Source organism: Podarcis pityusensis (genome assembly GCF_964106645.2).
Source record: "Podarcis pityusensis genome assembly, chromosome: 9".
Classification (NCBI taxonomy): domain Eukaryota; kingdom Metazoa; phylum Chordata; class Lepidosauria; order Squamata; family Lacertidae; genus Podarcis; species Podarcis pityusensis.
The window spans coordinates 54,966,469-54,989,386 of record NC_138034.1 but is presented as its reverse complement, the minus strand read 5'-3'; the positions used below and the strand labels follow the sequence as shown (position 1 = coordinate 54,989,386).

The window sequence follows — 22,918 nt, the reverse complement described above, 5'->3', positions numbered from 1 at the left end:
GGACCAAGTCCAACACTCTTTATTATACCACACTCGTTCTTTTTCACCTTCATAGCTAAAAATTCACAAGGACTAAAAACACATTTTTATGCCATATTTGAAACGAAACTAAAATTTTAATTGCAGACAACTCTCCATTTGCATGTGGGGAGGGGTACGTTCCGAGTCACTGCGCACTTGCGTGAAATTGGAAACCCATTGAAAAAGACTGAAAACACCCCATTCTGCCCTGCCCCCCATCCCACTCTTTTAAGGACATCTTTATGACATTTCCGGGTCACTTCTGGGTTCGGCGCTGTGTGCGTAATTGCGCACAAATCGGTCGCGCCTAAAACAGGAGTTGCCTATACAAAGTGCAAAAATTGTGACAGGGCTGTTTCAGAGTTATTTACGCCAGCGTATTTGGGTACAACTGCTTTGGGGGGGCATGGATAGTGAACGAAGGCTCAAAGAAGGTGATGTTTGTCGATAGTCCTAACTGCTCTGTCTAAAAAATAAAATAAAAGTGGGGCAAGGCGGAAAAGGCAATCTGCTTTGTAAAGCACACATAGGGAGGTTGCAGTTATTACCTAATGGTAGACTTGGTTAAAAGTGTATTTTAGGTAACAATCTAAAATTTTACGCACACGCACACACAATACCACAAAGAGAATGTAAAATCACTGCTTTTATTTACATGATAGAAATTTGCACAGCACATGTAGACTTCTATCTTTAGAATCCATTTGGTGATATATTCTCTTGCATATTTTCAAAAAAAATGTGTGTGTGTGTGAAAGAGAGATTAAACGAATGTGTGTAAAGAAGATAGATAGATGTAGATAGATGGCACAGACTGACTTCAGGGAACGCTCATGATCACTGCCTGAGAAAATGCCACTTATCAACTAAAGGAAAAAACAGAACAAATATTATTCATTACTAGACTGTTCCTTAAAAGGACAGAATACTCAAACACAGACCACGGCTGTCTGTGAATGAATCAATATATAATCATTCGTTCAGTTTATAAATTGCTTGCTGCAGAAAGTTTCTCTAAGCAACTTAGAAAATGTTAAGAACATAAAGCATAACATCAGGAACAAGCATAAAGGGGCAGGGAAACAGACATGTTTTTAATTTCTAGCAAAAGCCCCCCCCCCCAAGTTTGTGCCAACCTGATCTCACAGATCTGCTAAATATTTATGCTTCACAGATGTCCAGCAGTTAGCAATGCTTACAAGTAGCAAAAAGGAGCAAAGACCCTGATATAATAATATGTTAAGTTGCATAAAACCTACTACAAGATATTTTGAATTTCCTTTAAGAAGAATTCCAGTTCTAGAGGTGGTGTGCAAACGTCTCATGCCATCATTCCAGTGTTTGGGGGATGGGGGGGTATCCTACTTGCTCAAGTCAGGTCACAGAAAATAGGACCACAGGACACCATTTCACAATCATATTGTTTTCAACTAGAACAAAACTGTATGTGGCATTGAACAAGGAGTTTAAATTATCACATGTGTGGCTGATAGGCAGGCTTCAGCTGTGGGATGAAGAAGCCTGGAAAAATGGGTCTTACCTTCTTTGGAAACAGGATAGTCCTCTGTAGGGGATGGAACCTACGGAAAGAACAGTCAGTTGTATTATTTACTTTGCATCACCAACATGCAAAGCGATCCAACAAGCTTATAAATCAAAAATTTGACAGTAGGGGAAACTAGGGAAGGGGAGGCAGCAGTCCACAAAGGGAGAACATGCAATTAATTTACCGTATTTTTCGCCCTATAGGGTGCACTTTTTCCCCTCCAAAAATGAAGGGGAAATCTGTGTGCGTCCTATGGGGCGAATGCAGGCTTTCGCTGAAGCTTGGAGAGCGAGAGGGGTCGGTGCGCAAAAAACTAGGTGCGTCCTATGGGCCGGTGCGTCCTATGGGACGAAAAATACGGTAGTTACATACACTTAGGGTTAATTGCAGAAGGGTGTAGCAACCTGGAGGCTGAGCTGAAGGGCTCACGCACACACAAAAAGGGATTTAAAAACAAAACAAAACAAAAACAGACAAGCATACATTTCATTTAATAAAAAGGTTGCACTGAAAGGCACCATACTTTTACAGCACATTTAAAGCATGCGCTGTACATTCTGAACATGCACTATGCATTCTGCTGTAATCAAAAGTGGGGGAAGACGAGTCTCTGAAAGCTTGGATTAGATTCTTCATAGAAAACAGAAGCTTCATTGTACGGGCTGCATCTGTGCAACTGCCATGACTCAGTTTACAAAATGGGCACTTCAGGGCATTAATAGTTAAAAATCAGCTGGCTAAATAGCTGGGAACACTTCTGGGGGCGGCGGAAAACTCTCGATGTAAGTGATGCAATCATTGCAGCTGGCAAAGCCCATTTATAAACAGATCAGAATGCGAGGCTTCATTTTTAGGATAAAAGCAGGCTCTGATATTTTTAGCTCCTTTGCTTAAGTTTTTGTGTTCTTAAAAAAGAAAATGGAAACATGTGGATGGACCGAAAATAATATTTTAAATAATTCTCTTTCTAAAACACACACACACACTTTTATCTTTTCCTGCAAGATACATTGAATTACACAAGGCAATAAAGTATGCTCTTTGTGATTAAGAGTAAGGTAAAGAGATCCCTGACCATTAGGTCCAGTCGTGGCCGACTCTGGGGTTGCGGTGCTCATCTCGCTTTATTGGCCAAGGGAGCCGGCGTACAGCTTCTGGGTCATGTGGCCAGCATGACTAAGCCGCTTCTGGCGAAACCAGAGCAGCTCATGGAAACGCCGTTTACGTTCCCGCCGGAGCAGTACCTATTTATCTACTTGCACTTTGACGTGCTTTCGAACTGCTAGGTTGGCAGGAGCAGGGACCGAGCAACAGGAGCTCACCCCGTCGCGGGGATTCGAACCGCCGACCTTCTGATCCGCAAGTCCTAGGCTCTGTGGTTTAACCCACAGCACCACCCGCGTCCTATGATTACGAGTATATTGCTGCTAGTCAATGTGCTTTAAGTGCTAGTAGCGCATGACAACAGGGCAAATCAAAGCCAGCACACCGAGTAGGCGAGATACAAATGGTCCACCTTGCTATTATTCAGTATTAGTGAGATAGAAAATCCAGCCTTATGGCGCTTTCAGAGAAATAAGTAAAGAGAGAAATGCATTCGCTGCATTGAGAAGACTGGTAATGGAATTACTCCGATTGAGAAATGGTAAAGAAAACAGTACTTAAAGCTGCGAAATATTTTTACCCCTTGCCGCCTAGATTCCTGGCCCCCCGTTCCCGCCATCACACCCAAACACCCTACCTGTGTTCTCCATTTAATTTTCAGGTCAGGTCTTTGTTTTACACTTTGCAGCACATTTGGAAATTTTATGCTTCAATTAATGACATACATTTAAGAATTGGGATGTAAAAAAATTCCCTTACAGACTGCACAATAGCTTGCACTTCCTCTTCGTTGCAGCAATACGGACTGGTATCCAGCTGGGTGTTGGTGCTGAAAACAGAACAGAATTACCAACAACTGGGGCGTGACTGTCAAGTGCTATGACAGAAAATGTGAACAGGAAGGAACATAAGAAGCTGGTGCTGCCCAGAGTAGTTAATAATAATAATAATAATAATGATAATAATTTATTTATACCCCGCCCATCTGGATGGGTTTCTCCAGCCACTCTGGGCAGCTTCCAACAATAACCTATTAAACATTAAAAGCTTCCCTAAACAGGGCTGCCTTCAGATGTCTTCTAAAAGTCTGGTGGTAGTTGTTCTCTTTGACATCTGGTGGGAGGGCGTTCCACAGGGTGGGTGCCACTACCGAGAAGGCCCTCTGGTTCCCTGTAACTTGGCTTCTCACAGCGAGGGAACTGCCAGAAGGCCCTTGGCACTGGACCTCAGTGTCCGGGCAGAACGATGGGGGTGGAGATGCTCCTTCAGGTATACTGGACCGAGGCAGTTTAGGGCTTTAAAGGTCAGCACCAACACTTTGAATTGTGCTCAGAAATGTACTGGGAGCCAGTGTAGGTCTTTCAAGACCAGTGTTATATGGTCTCAGCGGCCGCTCCCAGTCACCAGTCTAGCTGCCACATTCTGGATTAGTTGTAGTTTCCGGGTCACCTTCAAAGGTAAATGTAGCCCCACAGCCTCGCATTGCAGTAGTCCAAGCGAGAGATAACTAGAGCATGCACCACTCTGGCGAGACAGTCCGTGGGCAGATAGGGTCTCACCCTGCGTACCAGATGAAACTGATAAACAGCTGCCCTGGACACAGAATTGACCTGCGCCTCCATGGACAGCTGTGAGTCCAGAATGACTCCCAGACTGCGCACCTTGTCCTTCAGGGGCACAGTTACCCCATTCAGGACCAGGGAGTCCTCCACACCTGCCCGCCTCCTGTCCCCCAAAAACAGTACTTCTGTCTTCTCAGGATTCAGCCTGGATTGAACCCCGCTTCCCAGGGAACTCTGGGAATTGTGAAGGGAATAGGAGCCTCCTAACAACTCTCAGCACTCTTAACAAACTACAGTTCCCAGCATTCTTTGGGAAAAGCCATGACTGTTTAAAGCACAACATCATAGTGCTTTAAACCTCTGGTGCAGATGAGGCCCTAGAATGAGCAAAGTCAAGAAACTCAATATATCCTCAAGCAAAAGCCAAGGTTTTCCTCTCTCTCTCTCTCTTTTTTTTTTTTTTTTACAAGTAGGAGATTACAGGCCAATTTATTTTTGAGCCGTTACTACGATTTAATTACTGAATAATCTGCGGGGCTCATGCGGTTGTGACTTAATTATTTTATTTAAGTGAAATTGCCAACAAAGGCAGTACGCAGAAGTGATCTTCAGGAACAGAAAGGCAACCACTGTAATAAAAGCCACCCATGTCAATTTTGCATTAATTCACACTGGATTTCAATAGATCTGTGTGCCAAGTGAATGCTTACCATTTTATGGCGCCTCCATCAGCCTTTTTGTGAAGCAAAGCCTTCCAGTACTCATGGGTGGATTGAATGATTTCAAAAGCAAATGCCTGTTTTAAAAAAATGACAATTAAGGTGTGATTCCACCCCCTCGTTAAAATCAATGTTACATTGTATGATTTGCAAAACAAAACAGGAACTCAAAGAACACTTAAGACTACAGGCTGAACAAGAGCTTGGAAGGTCCCAATACATTTGCTAAGCCACTTCCATTCTAAAAATAAGAAGCTGTAACCTCCCCCAATTCAGACCAAACATTGTGGAAACTTCCAAAAAAACACTGATCTGCTCCCAAAAAAGTAGAAGGGGGGGTGAGACACACCAGGAATGAGAATGTGCATTTCATAAGAATGGAATGGCCTGAGCACAGCTATGTTTCATGCAGGCCATGGGAACTAAGCCATATTTGGGGAAAGAGTAACCCCTCTTAGCATTCCCAGAACCGTTTTGTGAAGCCTCTCCAAGACAGTTCAATCAGAGAGCGAAATAATTCAGTTCATGCCTTGGCTCTGCTCTAGGCAAAGCTTTTCAGCAGATACTTAATTTTTTAAATGCCAGCTGTTTTGGCAACGGCCCTCCCTGGACCTCAGTGAAACAGTTGGAAAGTGTCTAATTAAGGTCAGTCTGAGAATATAACTGAGACTTGGGAGCTTCCCCCAACCTCAAAGAGGGAGAATATTGCAGACCGTCAATGAGCTTACAACAATGCACTTTGGGAAAGGGAAGCTTTCAAACGACCATGCAATTATTTGGAAGTCGCAGGCACTGGGAAGACAAGGTGGGGTTTCTTCCAAAACATCCTAAGTTACAGCAGCAGAATTGTCTACAAGACTAACTGGATCTCTTTCTTATTGCTGTTGTCACAATCTTTCAAAATCTGATGTCAGGTGGCTGTTGCGGTTGCTCGAGAGTAACCAGGCATGACCCCAAACCTGTGTTTTACAGGTTTTATTTTGGTGCAAACTATTTACAGTGTAGAGCTCCAAAGCTCATGTCTGGCTAAATCGCTAGCAGAATCCAGGAGTGGTCTTTCTTTGGACCTCCCCCAACATAAGAGCTTTGTTACCCCCAACCTTCTCCTCCCCTCTTTGCGTCTTAGGCTAATGTGCAGTATGGGCGATGGCAAGGGCGTGTTTCCCTCCTGTCCGGCTTGTCCAGGAATGGTGTTAAGGCTCCCACCAGCATCCTCTGGTCCTTGCACCTCTTCCCCACTAGAGGTGGGCCTTTCCCTCCCCGGAAGGGAACTGCTTCGCAAGATTTTTGTGGGCTCCCTGTAATACAACTGCCCTTCTATTCCTCGCCTCTGAGCCGATGGCAGTTCCCTGACATCTGCTTATAACCCTGACAACTGCTGACCACAAGGGCCGGCTGCATCAAGCCAATGGCCTATTTATTTCAGACCCTGTTCTCACAGTAGCCACCCAGGGGCTTGTGGGAAAGCTACATGCAGACTGGTACTCAGAAGCACTGCTTCCTCCAACTGTAGAGGCACAACACGGCCATCATGGGTAGAGGCCATCTTCTCCAATAATTTGTGTCCTCCTCTAAGATAGCAGCCATCACTGTCTCCTGTGGGAGCAAGTTCAATAGTTTAAAGAAGTCCTTTCTTTTTATACAGCTTTCAGCTTCACTGAATGTCCCCGAGCTCAAGGATTATGAAAGAGGTGGGAAAACCTTCTCCACGTTCTCCATGCCATCTCTATTATGCTCCTTGCCTTGCTTGCCTTTCCCCCTAAAGTATCAAGTAATCTCCTCGAAGGTGAGTTGTTCCATCCCTTTGACCTACACGCCTGCGTATGAACACAAATACAAAAATACATTGGCGCACATGCACATAGTCAAAGTCAGCATCGGTAGCCTTCCTATCACCATTAATGGATCTGTTGAAAAAGGCAGGGTCTGAACCCTCCCCACATGCCAGCACTGGAGAGGAAGAAAACACTGTCTTGTACTCTTACAGAAGATGTAGAGGGGCTTAGATCTCAGAGCTTGTTGCGATGACTGCCGAGATCAGAGACGAAAGATCACTCAGAACGTTCTTCAGAGATCCTCCATAGGGAGATAAAGAGCTCTTTTATATATATATATATAAATCACCCTCAGCAAGACAGACAGGGAGATTTATTATCTGGCAAAATGGAGTGATAAAACTGGAGAGAGGGGAAGGGCTGGAGGGTCACTTCTTGTGGCTTGGCCAGCCAGATTTGGCCCGCACCCTGTGTGTTAACTACTTCTGCTTTATTCCTACATGGTGAGGCTCAATACTTCTTGTTCCATAGCCAAGCATGGAACTATAAAGGTGAAATATCAGGTGTACATTTTTAACACAAATAAAAGTTTACTTTATTTGGAGATTCCCACCCTTTTTTGCATGAGATTCCAGAACTCTTCTGAAAGTTTTATTCCAAAAAGTACAATTTCAACGAGAACCATTAGCAAATCTGTCATCTTTCACAAGGAAGTACCTCACCTTGTCTTTAAAAGTGCCATTAAAAGCAAACTGATTTTCTGGTTTCCTGTCAGGAACTTTATATAATCTGAACCAGTCAACCGTAGCTTCAAGATAACCTGGCTTGAACTTCCGGACATCATCAATATCTGCAAAGGGTTAGAAAAACAGGTATCTATACTTATGCACAAAATAGCGCTATATCCCACTTTGCACCAACTCCATAGGGTCTAAATGTACATGCAAGTGCTTCCACTGGTCTACAAGGTGACACCTGCAAGGTCTCCAATAAAACACACCCCACAAAGAGAAACAATTCGATTCATTTCAGTGAGTGCATGGAGGTTTCTGTAAAACTAAAGTGAATGGATTACGGTTTAGTCCCTGCTTGCAAAGAGTTCTGGATGCACAACAGATACCATGCATTGTATATAATTTCAGTTACTTTGCCATAAATGTACACATTGATTCTGAAAACCAACACTGTAAGTCTATGTAATTTATTACACTGGTTTTGCACTCCAAATCAGGGATGGGGAACACCCTCCAGATGTTGTTTGACTCCATCTTCCATCAGTCCCAGACATCATAGTTGACGGCCAGGGGAGATGGGAGTTGTAGTCCAACAGCATTTGGAGAGCCACAGGTTCTCCTGCCACAACCTGGTGCCTGCCAGTTGTTTTGGACTACAACTCCCATCATCCTTGGTTATTGACCATGTTGACTGGGGCTGATGGGAGCTGGAGTCCAGAAGACTTGGAAAGGCTGAGCTAGAGACTGCTGCTTTTTGGCAGCTCAGAAGGCAGTTCCACCAATTTGCAGAGGTACAGTTGAGAGACTGTTGAGAGACAGAAGCTCTGTATTTTTTCTTGATTTGGCATGGAGACTCACTAGAACACAACAGGAAGAATCTTGCAGCAAACTTTCACAGCAACTACTGCTCCACTGTTGTCGAAAAAATAGGGCTTTGTACATGATGGCTCAATTCTGTCTGAGGCAGCAGCGGCACAGGCATAGGGGGGGGGCTGTTGCCCTTGGTGCAAAATTCAAGGGGGAGCAAAATTTCAATAGGAAAAAAAAGAGAAAGTAGTAATAATAAAAATAAAAAATAGCGCTCTTTCCTCCTCACACAGAAAATCTCCCAATGTTCTCATGGGTAGACTGAGGAGCAGATTTGGGCACCCTCTGCATGGGTTTCAGAAAGATACCCACTCCTGACCAATCCCCCATCACGCTCTCCGCCGTGCCCAATGCTCATAAGGCGCTGTGAGCTATTAACCCTTTGTTCCAGCTTATCAGCGAGCGGTGCTGAGGATACTTGCCTTGACCTGGGCGCTAGTAACCCACGCTATGCCACTGAGCAGCAGAGAGCTATGACTGACACACACACACACAGAAAAAAACAACTCCCTGGCAAGCCTAAAAGTGCCTCCAAGGTGAATAATGGACTCTATTCCTCCATAATGAGGAAGTACCATCACTCAACGGCAGAGCAGACAGGAGATTCAAGGTTTGTGTGGACATAAGCAGCTGCCTGATACAGGGTCAAACCACTGGACTGTCTCGCCAGAGTGGTGCATGCTCTAGTTATCTCCCGCTTGGACTACTGCAATGCGCTCTACGTGGGGCTACCTTTGAAGGTGACCCGAAAACTGCAATTAATCCAGAATGCGGCAGCTAGATTGGTGACTGGGACTGGCAGCTGGGACCACATAACACCGGTTCTGAGAGATCTGATTTGGCTCCCAGTACGTTTCTGAGCACAATTCAAAGTGTTGGTGCTGACCTTTAAAGCCCTAAACGGCCTCGGTCCTGTATACCTGAAGGAGCGTCTCCACCCCCATCATTCTGCCCAGACACTGAGATCCAGCACCGAGGGCCTTCTGGCGGTTCCCTCATTGCAAGAAGTGAAGTTGCAGGGAACCAGACAGAGGGCCTTCTCAGTGGTGGCGCCCACCCTGTGGAACACCCTCCCTTCAGATGTGAAGGAAATAAGCAGCTAACCTATATTTAAAAGACATCTGAAGGCAGCCCTGTTTAGGGAAGTTTTTAATATTTAACGCTGTACTGTTTTTAAGATTTGATTGGGAGCCGCCCAGAGTGGCTGGGGAAACTCAGCCAGATGGGCGGGGTATAAATAATAATAATAATAATAATAATAATAATAATAATTATTATTATTATTATTATTATTATTATTACTGGCTCATCTTGCTCAGTATTGTCTACAATGGATGGCAGTAGCTCTCCAGGGTTCCAGACCAGGATCTCTCCCAACCCAATCTGGAGATACCAGGACCTTTCGCATGCAAAGCATGTCCTCTACCACTGAGCCACTGCTCTTCTCTGGCCTCACCAGTTAAAGGATCGTGAAGAACAGGGGGAGAGGTGTTCAGGATGTTTTGGGGCTCCTTCCCCACCCCCTCAGCCCCAGCGAGATCTTGGAGAGGTGGTGCCAGTCAAAGTAGGCAACGCCGAGCTATTTGGATCACTAATGTGAACTGGCGCATGTTTCTAATGAACGCATGAAAGCAGCCTTGAGCAACTGAATGCCAGTTCCCAACTCTAAAGGGACTGGCACCAAGAGAAACAATTTGTACATAACTACTTTGTGTGCATGTGTGTGTCTCCACATGCGCGTGTGGCCATTTCCCCTCTCCCTTTTTCTTTTTCTAGCAAAGCTAACACACCCAATTTGCAGCACGCATTCAGGGGGAGAAAGCCTGTGGGAAGAGGACATATGTTTTTAATGACATCTTCTAAACATTTACAGGAAGCACCACTTCAGACCATATAAAGGCATTTGCAATGTTTTGCAGCGGGGGGAAAGGGAGCTCACACATGTTTCAAGCTGCTCAATATTGAATGTTTATTCAAATTCACTCCAATGCATTCATAAATCTTCCTTGCTGCTCAACATATTTAAACACTATCTGTGGAGAACCAATACAGTACGTTAATGGTTCTGGTTTCGCACCTGAAAAAAACCCTGAGAATTGAACACTAAGAGCAATAATATAGGTCCCAGAGAAGGTTAAAACATTAAAGCACAGTTCAAAACAACTTGCGAACACAAAACCAGGTGGGCTCTGACAATATACACACCTCAAGTGTCAAAAAGCCAGGGTAAAGCGGTGTGTCTTCAGCAGTCACCAGAAGATGTACAATGAAGGTGCCAAACGCACCTCTGAGGGAGTTCCACAACTTGGGACTGCCATTCAGAAGGCCCTCTCCCAAGCCACCCATCCCCAGGCCTCAGAAGGTACAAGAACTATCAAGATGGTCCCTCAAGAAGGCCTTTCAGACAGGCCTAAGTCATTTAGGGCTTTAAACACTAACAAGAGCATCTTGAATTGGGCCCAAACTGAGCAACCAGTGTAGCTGTTTTAAAATAAGGGTTATGTGAGATCTAGATAGAAACCCATCTGAAATCTTCCTGTTGCATTCTGGACCCACTGACGTTCCTGAATCGTCTTCAAGGGAAGCCCCACATAGACAACATCGCAATAATCCAGAGCATGAAGTTCAGGGGCCAAATCATCCCTGTCCATAAAATGTCGTAACTGGTGGACCAACTGAAGTCCCTTAAAAACTTGGAGGAAGTTGCTTTCAGGTTGAAAAGAATAAAGATACGCTTTTCCAAATAAAAATGGCAGCTGTTAATATTGCGATTATCACTGTGCGTACTTTAAACGTTTCATTTCCCTCCGATTTTCAGTTCTGTTTACAATTCTCACCTGCATCCACACGCAACTCAGGCTAACGCTTCGTCCATCTGAAGAAGTGGACCCCAGTCCATGAAAACTTATGCCATAATAAATTATATTACTCTTTTAAGGTACCAAACGTCAACATAGTAACAATAATGATGGGTATTATATATACTGGAAAGTCATGCCATTAAAAGATTGGTTAGGAATTCTATGTTACAAATTCAAATGCCTTCACATGTCACAAAGCAACTCAGATCTAATAAACACAAACTCAAGCCAATTTTTAACCTCTTTAGCTACTATGGCTTTGACCCCAAACACTACAAATTGTAGCTTGGTGGGCAAGCTGAGAAAGTTCTGCTTGCAATCTTCAATGCTCCATAGAGCCTTACAACTCTCAAGGTTCCTAACAATGACAGTTAAAACACAGGATGTTTGTAGATTAGGTGCAATGGGTGATTTAACAGGGAGATTAAAAATGCTTACTATGAATCTTCTGTGATTCTGGGTCATCCACACTGAGAGCAAGGACCTTCCAGTCAGTTTCTCCTTCATCAATAAGACCAAGAATTCCAAGGACCTTCACCGGAACCACCTCACCAAACATTCGAACCTTAAAAGCACAGAAAACGAGCTTCTGGATTAGAAGAGCACTGCAAAGAAGAAAGACTCCACAACTGTTATTTTTCAGCTACGTCCTAGTTTCTTTCCTAGATGTGTTAATTTTCTAGCCTGCTTCTACCGCATCAGTGGTATTGTTTCATCTCCCAAGGTCTCAGCATCGCTCGCTCTAATAGCAAACTCAGATGGTGAGTACCAACAATACTAGAGCTAAAATTGGGTTGAGAGAGGTATTAGGGTACTGAGGGAACCCCAAGGTTTGCAGAAGAGCAATAAAACAAATAAACACCACCTATTCATTGCAGATGCTTAGTGGAAACAGAGCATGAAGCGTCATCCGGAATGGAAAAATGGAAAAGAGGAGAGATGAAGGAAAATGTCTTGCTGGACTTCTTTGAGCTTTCACAGCTAGTTTACAGCTAGCTGGCTAGAACCCTGTATAGGTAAAATGAAACTCTGCAATATTTGGTTGCAGGTACCACGGGATGCAGGTGGCGCTGTGGGTTAAACCACAGAGCCTAGGGCTTGCCGATCAGAAGGTTGACGGTTCAAATCCCTGCAACGAGGTGAGCTCCCATTGCTCGGTCCCTGCTCCTGCCAACCTAGCAGTTCAAAAGCACGCAGTGCAAGTAGATAAATAGGTACCGCTCCAGTGGGAAGGTAAACAGCGTTTCCGTGCGGTGCTCTGGTTCGCCAGAAGTGGCTTACTCATGCTGGCCACATGACCCGGAAGCTGTACGCTGGCTCCCTCAGCCAGTAAAGCGAGATGAGCGCCACAACCCCAGAGTCATCCGCAACTGGCCCTAACGGTCAGGGGTCCCTTTACCTTTACCACGGGTCTAAACTAAGGTTTTGATCCCTATCTCCCAGTTGGACTGCTGCGGCCTATTCTCCTACTTCATAATAGAAAAAAAATGGCTGAAACATTAGATTAAAATCTAGAGCAAGTAGTTAACACAGACCTGGGAACCAATTTCGCAGACGTCAATAGGATCGTTGTCACCACAGCATCCTGTGCTATCATCTTTGTGATTGGGATCTTCCCAAGTCTGTTGAAAGCAAGGAAAGATCTCAAATTTCAGCTCTGGTGATCAACGTTTGCCTTATTACTGGTCTGTACGGGTTACAAAGATTCCCAAAATAAAGAGCCATGCTTCTTGCGTGGACTAGGTTTAATAGTGACTCTCATTTCCCTTGAGACAATGGCATACGGGTGTCCCCAACAAATAATACAGGGGAACCTGTGGCCCTCCAGATGATGTGTGGCTTCAAGTGTCAGGTATGATAGGAGTTCGAATCCAACAATTTCTGGGGGTGAGGGGCACATGTTACAGGGTGTTTGGCTAGGGTAGAGATCTGGGTCAAATCTTCACTCTGCTGTAGAAAAGTAACAACCCTCTCTTATAAGGTACAGTGGTACCTCGGGTTAAGTACTTAATTCGTTCTGGAGGTCCGTCCTTAACCTGAAACTGTTCTTAACCTGAAGCACCACTTTAGCTAATGGGGCCTCCTGCTGCTGCCGCACCGCCACCACGCAATTTCTGTTCTCATCCTGAAGCAAAGTTCTTAACCTGAGGTACTATTTCTGGGTTAGCGGAGTCTGTAACCTGAAGCGTATGTAACCTGAAGCGTATGTAACCCGAGGTACCACTGTATTGTGAAGCTATAAACAGGACGGGGGGGGGGTGTTTTGACATAAAGTCCTAGGCAAAAATATAATGAATGAAATATCGGTGCTAAGGAACAGATCCACATAACGCACAATAGGCCAGCAGTTGTCCCACCTCCACTTCAATGCTATTCACCATCTGCCCAAAGTTTTGAATATAACATAAATGCATTATGCAGAAAAACCCCTGGACATTAACCTGGTTCACACATAACATTAAGCCATGGTTCATGTTAACCATTATTAAGGATAACCATAGTTAATAGAGTATAGTTAAAACTGAAACATCTGGCAGACAATGACTTAAATCTTGGTTTATTAGGTTCACCCATTAAAGGAGGCAAAGCCAGGAAAATCGCTCTTTGTTGTGGGTCTATAGCTTTGGGAACATGACAACTCCTTAACCGTAATTGAGGAGGAGGTCCAGTCTCTCACAAAATGCCAAGATGAGGATAATGTAACCTAAGTTTTATAAATTGGCTACAAACGTTGGTTAATGGGCAACCTTTAACCATAGTCGATAAACCATAGTTAAGCTACTAGACTGGGTTCACACATGATGCTATGCCATGGTTTAGTAAACCATTGTTTACTAAACCATGGTTTACTAAACCATGGTTTAGTAGTATGATAGTCTCTTAATATGAAGAGTTGTGAGTTTAAGGCCCATGTTGGGCAAAAGACTCCTTCACTGATGACCCTTGTGGCTCCTTCCAACGCTACAATTCTGCATGAATCAGACCACTATGAACCTGCATGACTATTTTCCCAGGAACACATACATTCTGTTTTTAAATACTTCTCAAAAATAATGGGCAAATATTGTTGCATAATGTCTCCCCAGCCCTTTAGCCAATGCACAAGGCTCCTGAACACCTTTGTTTTCCATGCAACCACTTTGCATTCATAAAAAAATTACAAGATTTATGACTAGACTTTACTAAGACGACAGAAAACTTTCACACGGGGGGGGGGGGACCACATTACCTGAGGGAAGGCCCCGTAATTCCAGATATAGCCCTTATGGGGAAAGATATTTGCCACGTATCGCAGCTTGCCCTGCTTTACATCTTGCTTAATGGGATTCAATGGCTCCTTTGTGGCAATCTGGAACATGTTGCAAAATGGAGAGGAGAGATTTGGGAAGGAAGGAGAAAGGAGGATTACTGTAAAATGATTCAACTGATTATCCCCATAGCGTACAACACAACAAAGCGTCAAGCTTTATATATTTGCCCCATCTCCCAAAGTGAGGGAAACAGTACATTGAACATATTTGTTTATGGTGATAAAAATATTGGGGTGGGTTAGGGAATTCCCTTGACATGCCAGTCCAAGTGATATTAAATGCTTCTTTCCATTTAAGGGATACTTTATTTAAAATAGTGTTTGTGGTGTGTTCAAGCCGTTGACAACTTATATATCTTATACTCTCACAAAAGAATCCTTTTCGGGCCTGAAGATGCACTGCCACAAACTTTTGCCAAGTTATTACTTTTTTTGCAAGCTGCTGTCCATGGTTACCTCCATTTTAGCATTCGTCCAGCGAGGCACTTCTACAACCATGTTAAGTACAACCTTAACAGAAGAAGAAAAAGCGGGTGGGAAGGAACAACTAAGAAATTAATGGGAAACAGACACAAATCTACAGAGAATGAGCACAGAGCAACCATGGTTATTATCATACTCTTCAGGGTCAAAGGAAACAGTGCTAGCTCTCTGCTGGCAATGGCTGACCAGCTGGGAGCCAGCCTCAAGACTTCATGCTTGCTCATCACAGTCCCTCCCCTTCCTAAACATGGTTAGAGCAACCCATTGCCAAATACGGCCCACCTCCAAACAAAGATCACATTCACACTACACAGTATTATCATCATACACAGTATTACAATACAGTTGTACCTCGGGTTAGATACGCTTCAGGTTACAGACGCTTCAGGTTACAGACTCCGCTAACCCAGAAACAGTACCTCGGGTTAAGAACTTTGCTTCAGGATGAGAACACAAATCGTGCTCCGGCGGCGCGGCGGCAGCAGCAGGCCCCATTAGCTAAAGTGGTGCTTCAGGTTAAGAACAGTTTCAGGTTAAGAACGGACCTCCAGAACGAATTAAGTAATTAACCCGAGGTACCACTGTAGTTTTAGGTAGTATCTTGGTTATCAGTATTTCCATGGGCTCTGTGAAACATCTATAGACAGAGTGTGGTGTAAACTAATAAACTGTTTAATTTTAGGGGACGTTTACATCTGGCAAACATCAGCCATAGACCATGAAGACTGCCTTATAGGATAAAAGTGACAGGCAGATTTGAGTTGTTTGCATGGGGCATCAGTGGAAGAAACTGCTTGGTCAAATACAGCGATTCTGATGATTGCATAGATTTATACCTCTGGTTGGTAGTGTCATGGCTGTTTATGGAGAGGTACAGGGGAAGAGGCAGCTGTGAGGGTCATGTGGTGCAGACACACTGGGAAAGCTAGTCTGGTGCTCCTGCGGGTATGTTTGCACCACACCAACATCTCACAACACTTTCCCCCTCCCTCTCTACGTAACATTAAAATCAGTGATGTGACCAGCCCGGAGTTCAGGTGAGCATCTCTGCCCACGCCTGTGATGATAAACTAGATGACCAGCATGGCAAATTAATCCACAAAGTTCTTCCTGTAGCACCTTAAAGACCAACTAAGTTAGTTCTTGGTATAAGCTTGGTATAAGCTTTCAACAGGCTCATCTCAGCTATCTGCCAATCTCCGATTCCCACCACCCTTCTAAGTAATCCCCCACCCCACCTTCTCAATATATAGAAGGATCTGGTAACTTCTGTTTCAGTGTATCTGAAGAAGTGTGCATGCACACGAAAGCTTATACCAAGAACTAACTTAGTTGGTCTTTAAGGTGCTACAGGAAGGAATTTTTTTATTTCGACTATGGCAGACCAACACGGCTACCCATCTGTAACACAAAGTTCTTGATAGCAGAATGAAGTTCCAGAAAAAAGTCATCGATTCATGGGCAGTCCTACTTAACACTGGGGAATCTGAATCTTTGAATGGTGCTTCATGATTGCTGTAGGCAAAATGGCTGGTGCAAGGCTGTCCCACAAAACCACGTCATAGCTATTTTTACAGATTTGACAGAGTGGGCCTGGTAAACTTCTTTAGGAAGCACATTTCAGAATGAAGAGCAGCCATCTTTCTCCCATGTGTGCAGAGTTTTTAGGTGGAAGAGCGTTCAAAAACAGCACACGTGAACACAGCCACACGCACCCTGGCCTGTAATGGTACAGTCAACCTGAAGTGTCTGTAACTTGAAGCGTATGTAACCCGAGGTTCCACTGTATAGCTATCTTCCAGAAAAATATTGCTATAGGCCATGGCTGTCCAGGTCGATCACAATCTATTGGTTGATCCCCGGGAGGTTTTGGTAGATTGCGGTCAATCGCTAGCTCTTCCATCCATCCAGCCCCTCCCCCCCTCCCCCCGTCCTCCAGATCGCTAGAACAGAAGTCAGAGCTCCTGCTGCGAGGCTGACTGTTTCATTAGTGATCTCTTGTTGAGCGGCTTTTTCCATGTATTCCTTAGGCTTCTTCTCCCCCCCCCCCAAAAAAAAACACACGTGATTTTTCTCCCTAAGAAAAGCTCAACGACTTTGACCTGAACCCCCCAAAAGGGGTAGATCACTGCCAGTATTTAATTGTGTGAGTAGATCACAGTCTCTTGGAAGTTGGGTGTCCCTGCTATAGGCAGACGGATTTACTATTTTAAAAAAGTTGCCCAGTTAAAAGAGACACAAAAAGGGTATCTGAGAACTTTCAAGTGATGACATTTGTATCTACTGAAATACGAATTAAATTCCATCTGGAGTGGTGGCAATGAAAAATACAGGCTTTGCTCAAATGTATGAATATTTAATTGAGGCCATACAGTGGACACAAGACAAGAAGTGTAGCAAAATCCTCTTACTGATGCCCAGAATTATTGCACCCTAATTTTCCTCAACCCTGGCTTGAAGGCAAGGAACTGAACACATCAGAGAACAATCAGACAGCTGCCTTTAGTTTTAAAAAGCCCCCCACATTTCTCCTTCCCCTGCAAAGCTAGGTACAGCAAATAATCTCAATAAAGGGCTCTGTGATCATACCTCACTTTCACTGTTCTTCGACCTCTTTGCAGGAATCTCCTTATCCTGTACAGGAAAATAGAAAAATCAGTGAATACACAAGGCTAACTTGTAAAGAGACAAGTCTAAAAAATGGGGCCAAGTGATAAAGTGACTATCGAATGCAGGTGTCAAGCTCAGCACCAGAGTGTTCAAAAATATTATGAGTTTGCTGGCTAATTACTAATATAATGATAATAATAATAATAATAATAATAATAATAATAATTTATTTATACCCCGCCCATCTGGATGGGTTTCCCCAGCCACTCTGGGTGGCTTCCAACTGAATATTAAAAACAATACAGCATCAGACATTAAAAACTTCCCTAAAGAGGGCTGCCTTCAGTTGTCTTTTAAAAGTAAAATAGTTGTTTATTGCCTTGACATCTGCTGGGAGGGCGTTCCACAGGGCAGGCGCCACTACCGAGAAGGCCCTCTGCCTGGTTTCTCTCCCTGTAACCTTACTTCTCGCAATGAGGGAACCGCCAGAAGGCCCTCGGCGCTGGATCTCAGTGTCTAGTACTAACTAGATTCAACACCTTCCTCCCCAAAAAAAGTTATTTAAAGGTTGTGGATATTTGTTGAATGAGCAACTCAACTACAGTAAGAGTGGGGAACCTGCATCCCAAATGCATCCTTCCAGGTCTCTCTATCTGATGACTTTTAGGCCACTCCTGCTTGCACAAACCTTGAGAATTTTTGACTGACTGGAATGCATCCTGAGGTTCCCCATCCCTGAGATGTGTTGATCTTTGAATTTGTAATGATTTGTAATCACGAGGATTGCTATAGAAGGCACTATCCTAGTCTCTTCTTGTAAAAATAAAATGCTATATAAAAAAATAAAGAATGGATTGGCAGACTGTCCCATCATCCAGAATAGGAAATCCTCATTACTGCAATTCTTGCAAATAATTCTAGACTTGGTGCTTCTTTGACTACTTCTGCCCCAAAACAAAAAATGCATTCTCAAAAGCACATAACACAGTTAAGGCGTAACGAATTTGTGTATTGAATATTCACTTTTGCTTCTCACATTTAAAATACATCAGATGACCATGAGGATTTTAGTAACAAGTGGACCACACAAGTTAGCCCAAATAATGTCAAAAGAACCCAGAATGCAAAAAAGGATAGTACCCACACACTGCTGTGAATTTTGCTTTAGGAAGCAGGCCATTGCAATTAATGAGGTCTCCTGACCTCTACCAGTGCAAGACCACAACTCAAATGTCACTGATAATTTCAGAATTGATGAGATGTGGATGAAATCAAACTTTGGCTGAAATGATTTTTTCCCCTGACAATAAAAAGTTATGACTATAGAACTAGTTAGGTTAAAAGTGAAAGACTCATTCTTACCTTAAAAGATCTCAACTTCCAGCAATTTCAACAAATAAAAGTGTTACATGTGTTAATTACCTCATTTGATCCAGCAAACAGAGGAATGTCATGGAATGGGGAAATGTATTTTCCCTTTGAATTCTCTACAAGATTAAACAAAACGTTATAAGCACAAACACACAGGCAGTGTATACAATTGCTTGTCTCTCTACTGGTACAAAAAACTAGTTTGCAGTTATTCAGCTATAAACTCTGCTTGCTCAGCTAAAATATTGGCAATACAGTTTTAACCACCTCCTCTACAAAGCACAAACAATTCACGTTATCGTGGCAGAGAACTAGTTTTCAGCTTGCTTTAAAAGCTGGGTTGCTTTCCTGCTCTACAATCAGTAAGCAATAATATAAATTCAAGAATACCTAGAAGCTTGTCTCCTCTCCCACCTCAACACTATGATTTTCAGATCTAAGAAACCAATGATAAAAAACTCAATTAATTCAATTAACTTTCTAGGTAATAGGGTAGCACAAGGTTACCAGATGTCCCCGTTTCCTGGGGACAGTCCCCGGATTTACAAATCAGTCCCCATATAAAATCAATTGAAGTTGAAAAGTGTCTCCAGATTCATTGAAAAAAATCTGGTAACCTTAGGGTAGCAGGTCCTATGTTGTATGACTAGCAACCAGTGTTAGAACTTGCCCACATTTCACCATTTGATGGACCATTCCTTACAAACAGTGAGTAAATCACAAAGAACTGTACCACTAACATGCTGTAGGAAGGTGTTGCTGCCGTGGTTAACCTGCTGTGTGTGCTTATGCAGATTCATTTCATCAGATGGTAGAGGAGATTTACATATAAATGTATGAAGCTACCTTCATGGGAGGCTAGTTACTAGGTCAACACTGGGACAGTACCTGTGAGTCTACAGTACATTGCTTGCGAGTCTATAGCACCTCTGCAAGGGAGGAGATACTATAATGGAGATGTTGGTGGTTGAATGTGGGACTCTCTGCACACAACTCATGCACTCCATCCCTAAGCTATGGCTCCCTCAGTCTTCTCATGGGACTTTTTAACCACGAGGGCTGCTGTACATCTGCTCTGCAACTGCAGCAACACTTACTGGGCACGCTTTGCAACAATGAGAAAAGTAAGCATTCAAGATATGCCTTCCTAGGAACTCAGTTCTATGTCTACTCAGAAGCAGGGCACACTGAATTGACTTCTGAATAAACATGCAGAGGGCTGACCTGCAAAACAAGCATTCTCCAGGGGATTTTGCCCGCAAAGCCAAGATAAGAGCTTGATTGGTGAGAACTTGTTGTTCTCAGTGGCCCCAAGCTACAAGCAGGGCCTATTATTTTCACTGCACAGTGGAAACTATTATTAGCTGTGGCCAAGACTTTCTAGCACAGGTATACTCAGCAAAACCCGTGCAAACGTCATGCACGGCAATCCACATACATCATACATGGGCGAACTAATGCCAGTGTAGTGGAAGAAGCAAAGATCACCAGTGTTGAAGCAATGATTCTTCAACATCAACTTCGTTGGACTGGTCATGTTGTGCGGATGCCTGATGATCGTCTTCCAAAGCAACTACTCTATTCCGAAATTAAAAATGGAAAGCGTAGTGCTGGTCAACAAAAGAGGTTTAAAGACTGTCTCAAGGCAAATCTTAAAAAATGTAGTATAAACACTGACAACTGGGAAACACTGGCCTGTGAGTGCTCCAGTTGGAGAACGGCCTTTACCAAAGGTGTCATGGGCTTTGAAGACACTCAAACTCAGGACGCAAGGGAGAAACGTGCTAAGAGGAAGGCACGCTTGGCAAACCCACACTTTGTCAAATCCCGCCCGGAAACCAATGTCCCCACTGTGGAAGGACATGTGGATCCAGAATTGGCCTCCACAGTCACTTACGGACTCATTGTTAAAACCGTGTTTATGGAAGACAATCTTACTCGGCGACGAGTGATCACCAAAGAAGAAGAAGAAGGCATGGGCAGTCCACATATGCTTTCCAGACTGGAAAAGCTGGTCCCATCTGAAGATCTCCAGTACTGTACATACTGCTGCTTCACCCCACTGCTACAGGCTGCTTCAGAATTAAGCTATCATGGAAGAATCTGCCAGATGTGTATGTGTGATTCTTGAATGCACATAACCATACAGTTGGATCAGGCCAATGGCCCATCTAGTAGAGCATCCTATTCTCAGTGACCAACCAGACACCTGTGAGGAACCGGCAAGCAGGACCAGAGCACAAGAGCGCTCCCTCGTCCTGCAGTTCCCAACAACTGATACTCAGAAGTGTACTGTCTCCAACTGCAGAAGCAGAGCAGGGCCAACATGGCTAGTAGCCAGATGGCCTTATTCTCCAATACACACTCCAGGATGCTTACAAGTGGCCTTGGCTCTACACTACTTGCACTCTTGTATGTGATATGCTTGCTATTTGCACTTTGCGGGGTTATCAGTTATTCAGATCCACACATTAGAGTTACAAACCGAGTCTCCTGTCACTGCGGCATGCGAAAAGTGATTGTAAGTGCAAGGCAGGCCACGCACCCAAATTCTGAATCAGGCTTTGATTTTTGTAATTTAATTATAACGTAAAGCTTGAGCCTCGCCAGGGCAGATTCCAGTTGGCACCCGAAAATGAATCACTGCCCCCTCCCCCACTAGGAAACGCCAATAGCGGACTAGATTAATCTCTGATCTGTTCCAGCAAAGGATCTTAAATTACTGTATAACCAGTCGACACCGGGAAAGGATTCTTTCCCTAAACGCCGCTCTAGGACGCCCGGTAATTCATTACGCGTTTACAATGACAATACAATCAGAAGGGAAGGGGGAGGAACAACCCCGAGTCCCGCCCTGGAACCCTGTATTGCTTTTAAATTCCACCCATCAGAGAAGGGAGGGAGAGGGGCGGGTGTTCGCTGGGCGCTGAAGCCCCGCCCTAGAACGCCATGTAACAAAGATCAAAGCAAGCGAATGTTCCCGCAGCGTTCCATAGAACGCCGGCGCGTTCGAAGGAAGCGTCACCGCTGCCGCCGCCGCTGCCCACGCGGGTCCTGCCGAGCGGCTACTTACTAAAGTAAAGGCGGAAATCGGGCGAGTGGAGCTGCCCCCGCTGCTCCGTGCCGTACTGAGCCATGAGGCCGCCGTGCGAGCGGCAGATCAGGACCCACGGCTGCAGAAGCCGCGCCGGCGTCCCTCTCCTGCACGAAGAGCGGTGTCGCTGAACCTCCCAAAGCAGCCGCCCCAAGCCAGCCCCCGCACGCATGCTTCGTGCTTTCCGCTTCTCCGCGCAGTTCCTCTGGCGGCGCAGCGGGTGGAGCTCGGAGCATGCTCAGCAAACGGCCTTGAAGTCGCAGCCCGGCCGCCTTTGCCAGCAGCCTGGTTTCACCTCTCGGTTAATCAGTAGGAAACGGGCAGCCAGCCAGAAACCGGCCAATGGGGCTTGTGGGTAGTCCCGCGGGGGCGGGAAACCCGCAAGGAGGGGATCTGCTTTGTCAGCCTAGCCCGAGGCAAAAGCCGTCCCTTCGCCGTAGCTCCGCACTTCCAGTACTTTTCAATGGCAGTATTTCTCATGGAGTTCGGAGGGAATTTACTTCCGAGCAAACATGCAGAGAGACGGGCTGCCGCCGTCCCGAGCACGTTTACCTAGGAGGAAGTCCCCGGTACCTGAGTCCGATTTAATTTGTGCAAAACTTAACGTTAGATCGGGTTGCACTCTGCTATTTTTCTGCATTTCCCGAGTATGAGCAACCTCAGTAAATAGCGAAATGAGTTGAAAACCAAAAAAACCTATTCGCAGATACAGCCGCGGGCAGATTAAAACGGAGCGTTGTATCCACTTCCGGTACAATAATACTTTGTTTTCAGTGGGCTTCCTCCGAGGAAAGTGTGCAAAGGATAGAAACCCCTGCAGGCTGGTGCGCTGACAAGAAAGCACGTGGAGGGATTTGAAAA

General features: G+C 44.5%; 1 protein-coding gene and 1 long non-coding RNA gene across 3 annotated transcripts in view; one reads left to right on the top strand and one right to left on the bottom strand.

Moving 5' to 3' along the window:
* Positions 1–3,222, top strand: part of LOC308485094 — an 840,425-nt gene extending 837,203 nt beyond the window's left edge. Inside the window, exon 2 of the long non-coding RNA XR_013990342.1 lies at positions 2,620–3,222. This is a non-coding gene — a long non-coding RNA (uncharacterized lncRNA). The remainder of the gene's footprint in view (positions 1–2,619) is intronic.
* PPA2 (inorganic pyrophosphatase 2) lies at positions 655–22,918 on the bottom strand. 2 transcript variants are annotated; one of them, XM_081020389.1, is made up of 12 exons: positions 22,037–22,918; positions 19,015–19,079; positions 17,572–17,616; positions 14,956–15,009; positions 14,419–14,538; positions 12,725–12,811; positions 11,628–11,754; positions 7,450–7,577; positions 4,944–5,029; positions 3,431–3,500; positions 1,562–1,601; positions 655–887 (listed from the first exon to the last, which is right to left on the bottom strand). In XM_081020389.1, exons 1-12 carry the CDS (start codon positions 22,227–22,229, stop codon positions 859–861), a joined length of 1,044 nt encoding a protein of 347 aa, XP_080876515.1. In that variant the 5' UTR covers positions 22,230–22,918; the 3' UTR covers positions 655–858. The 2 variants fall into 2 exon arrangements, with proteins under 2 accessions (XP_080876515.1, XP_080876516.1); XM_081020390.1 differs by lacking the exon at positions 22,037–22,918 and adding an exon at positions 20,902–21,421.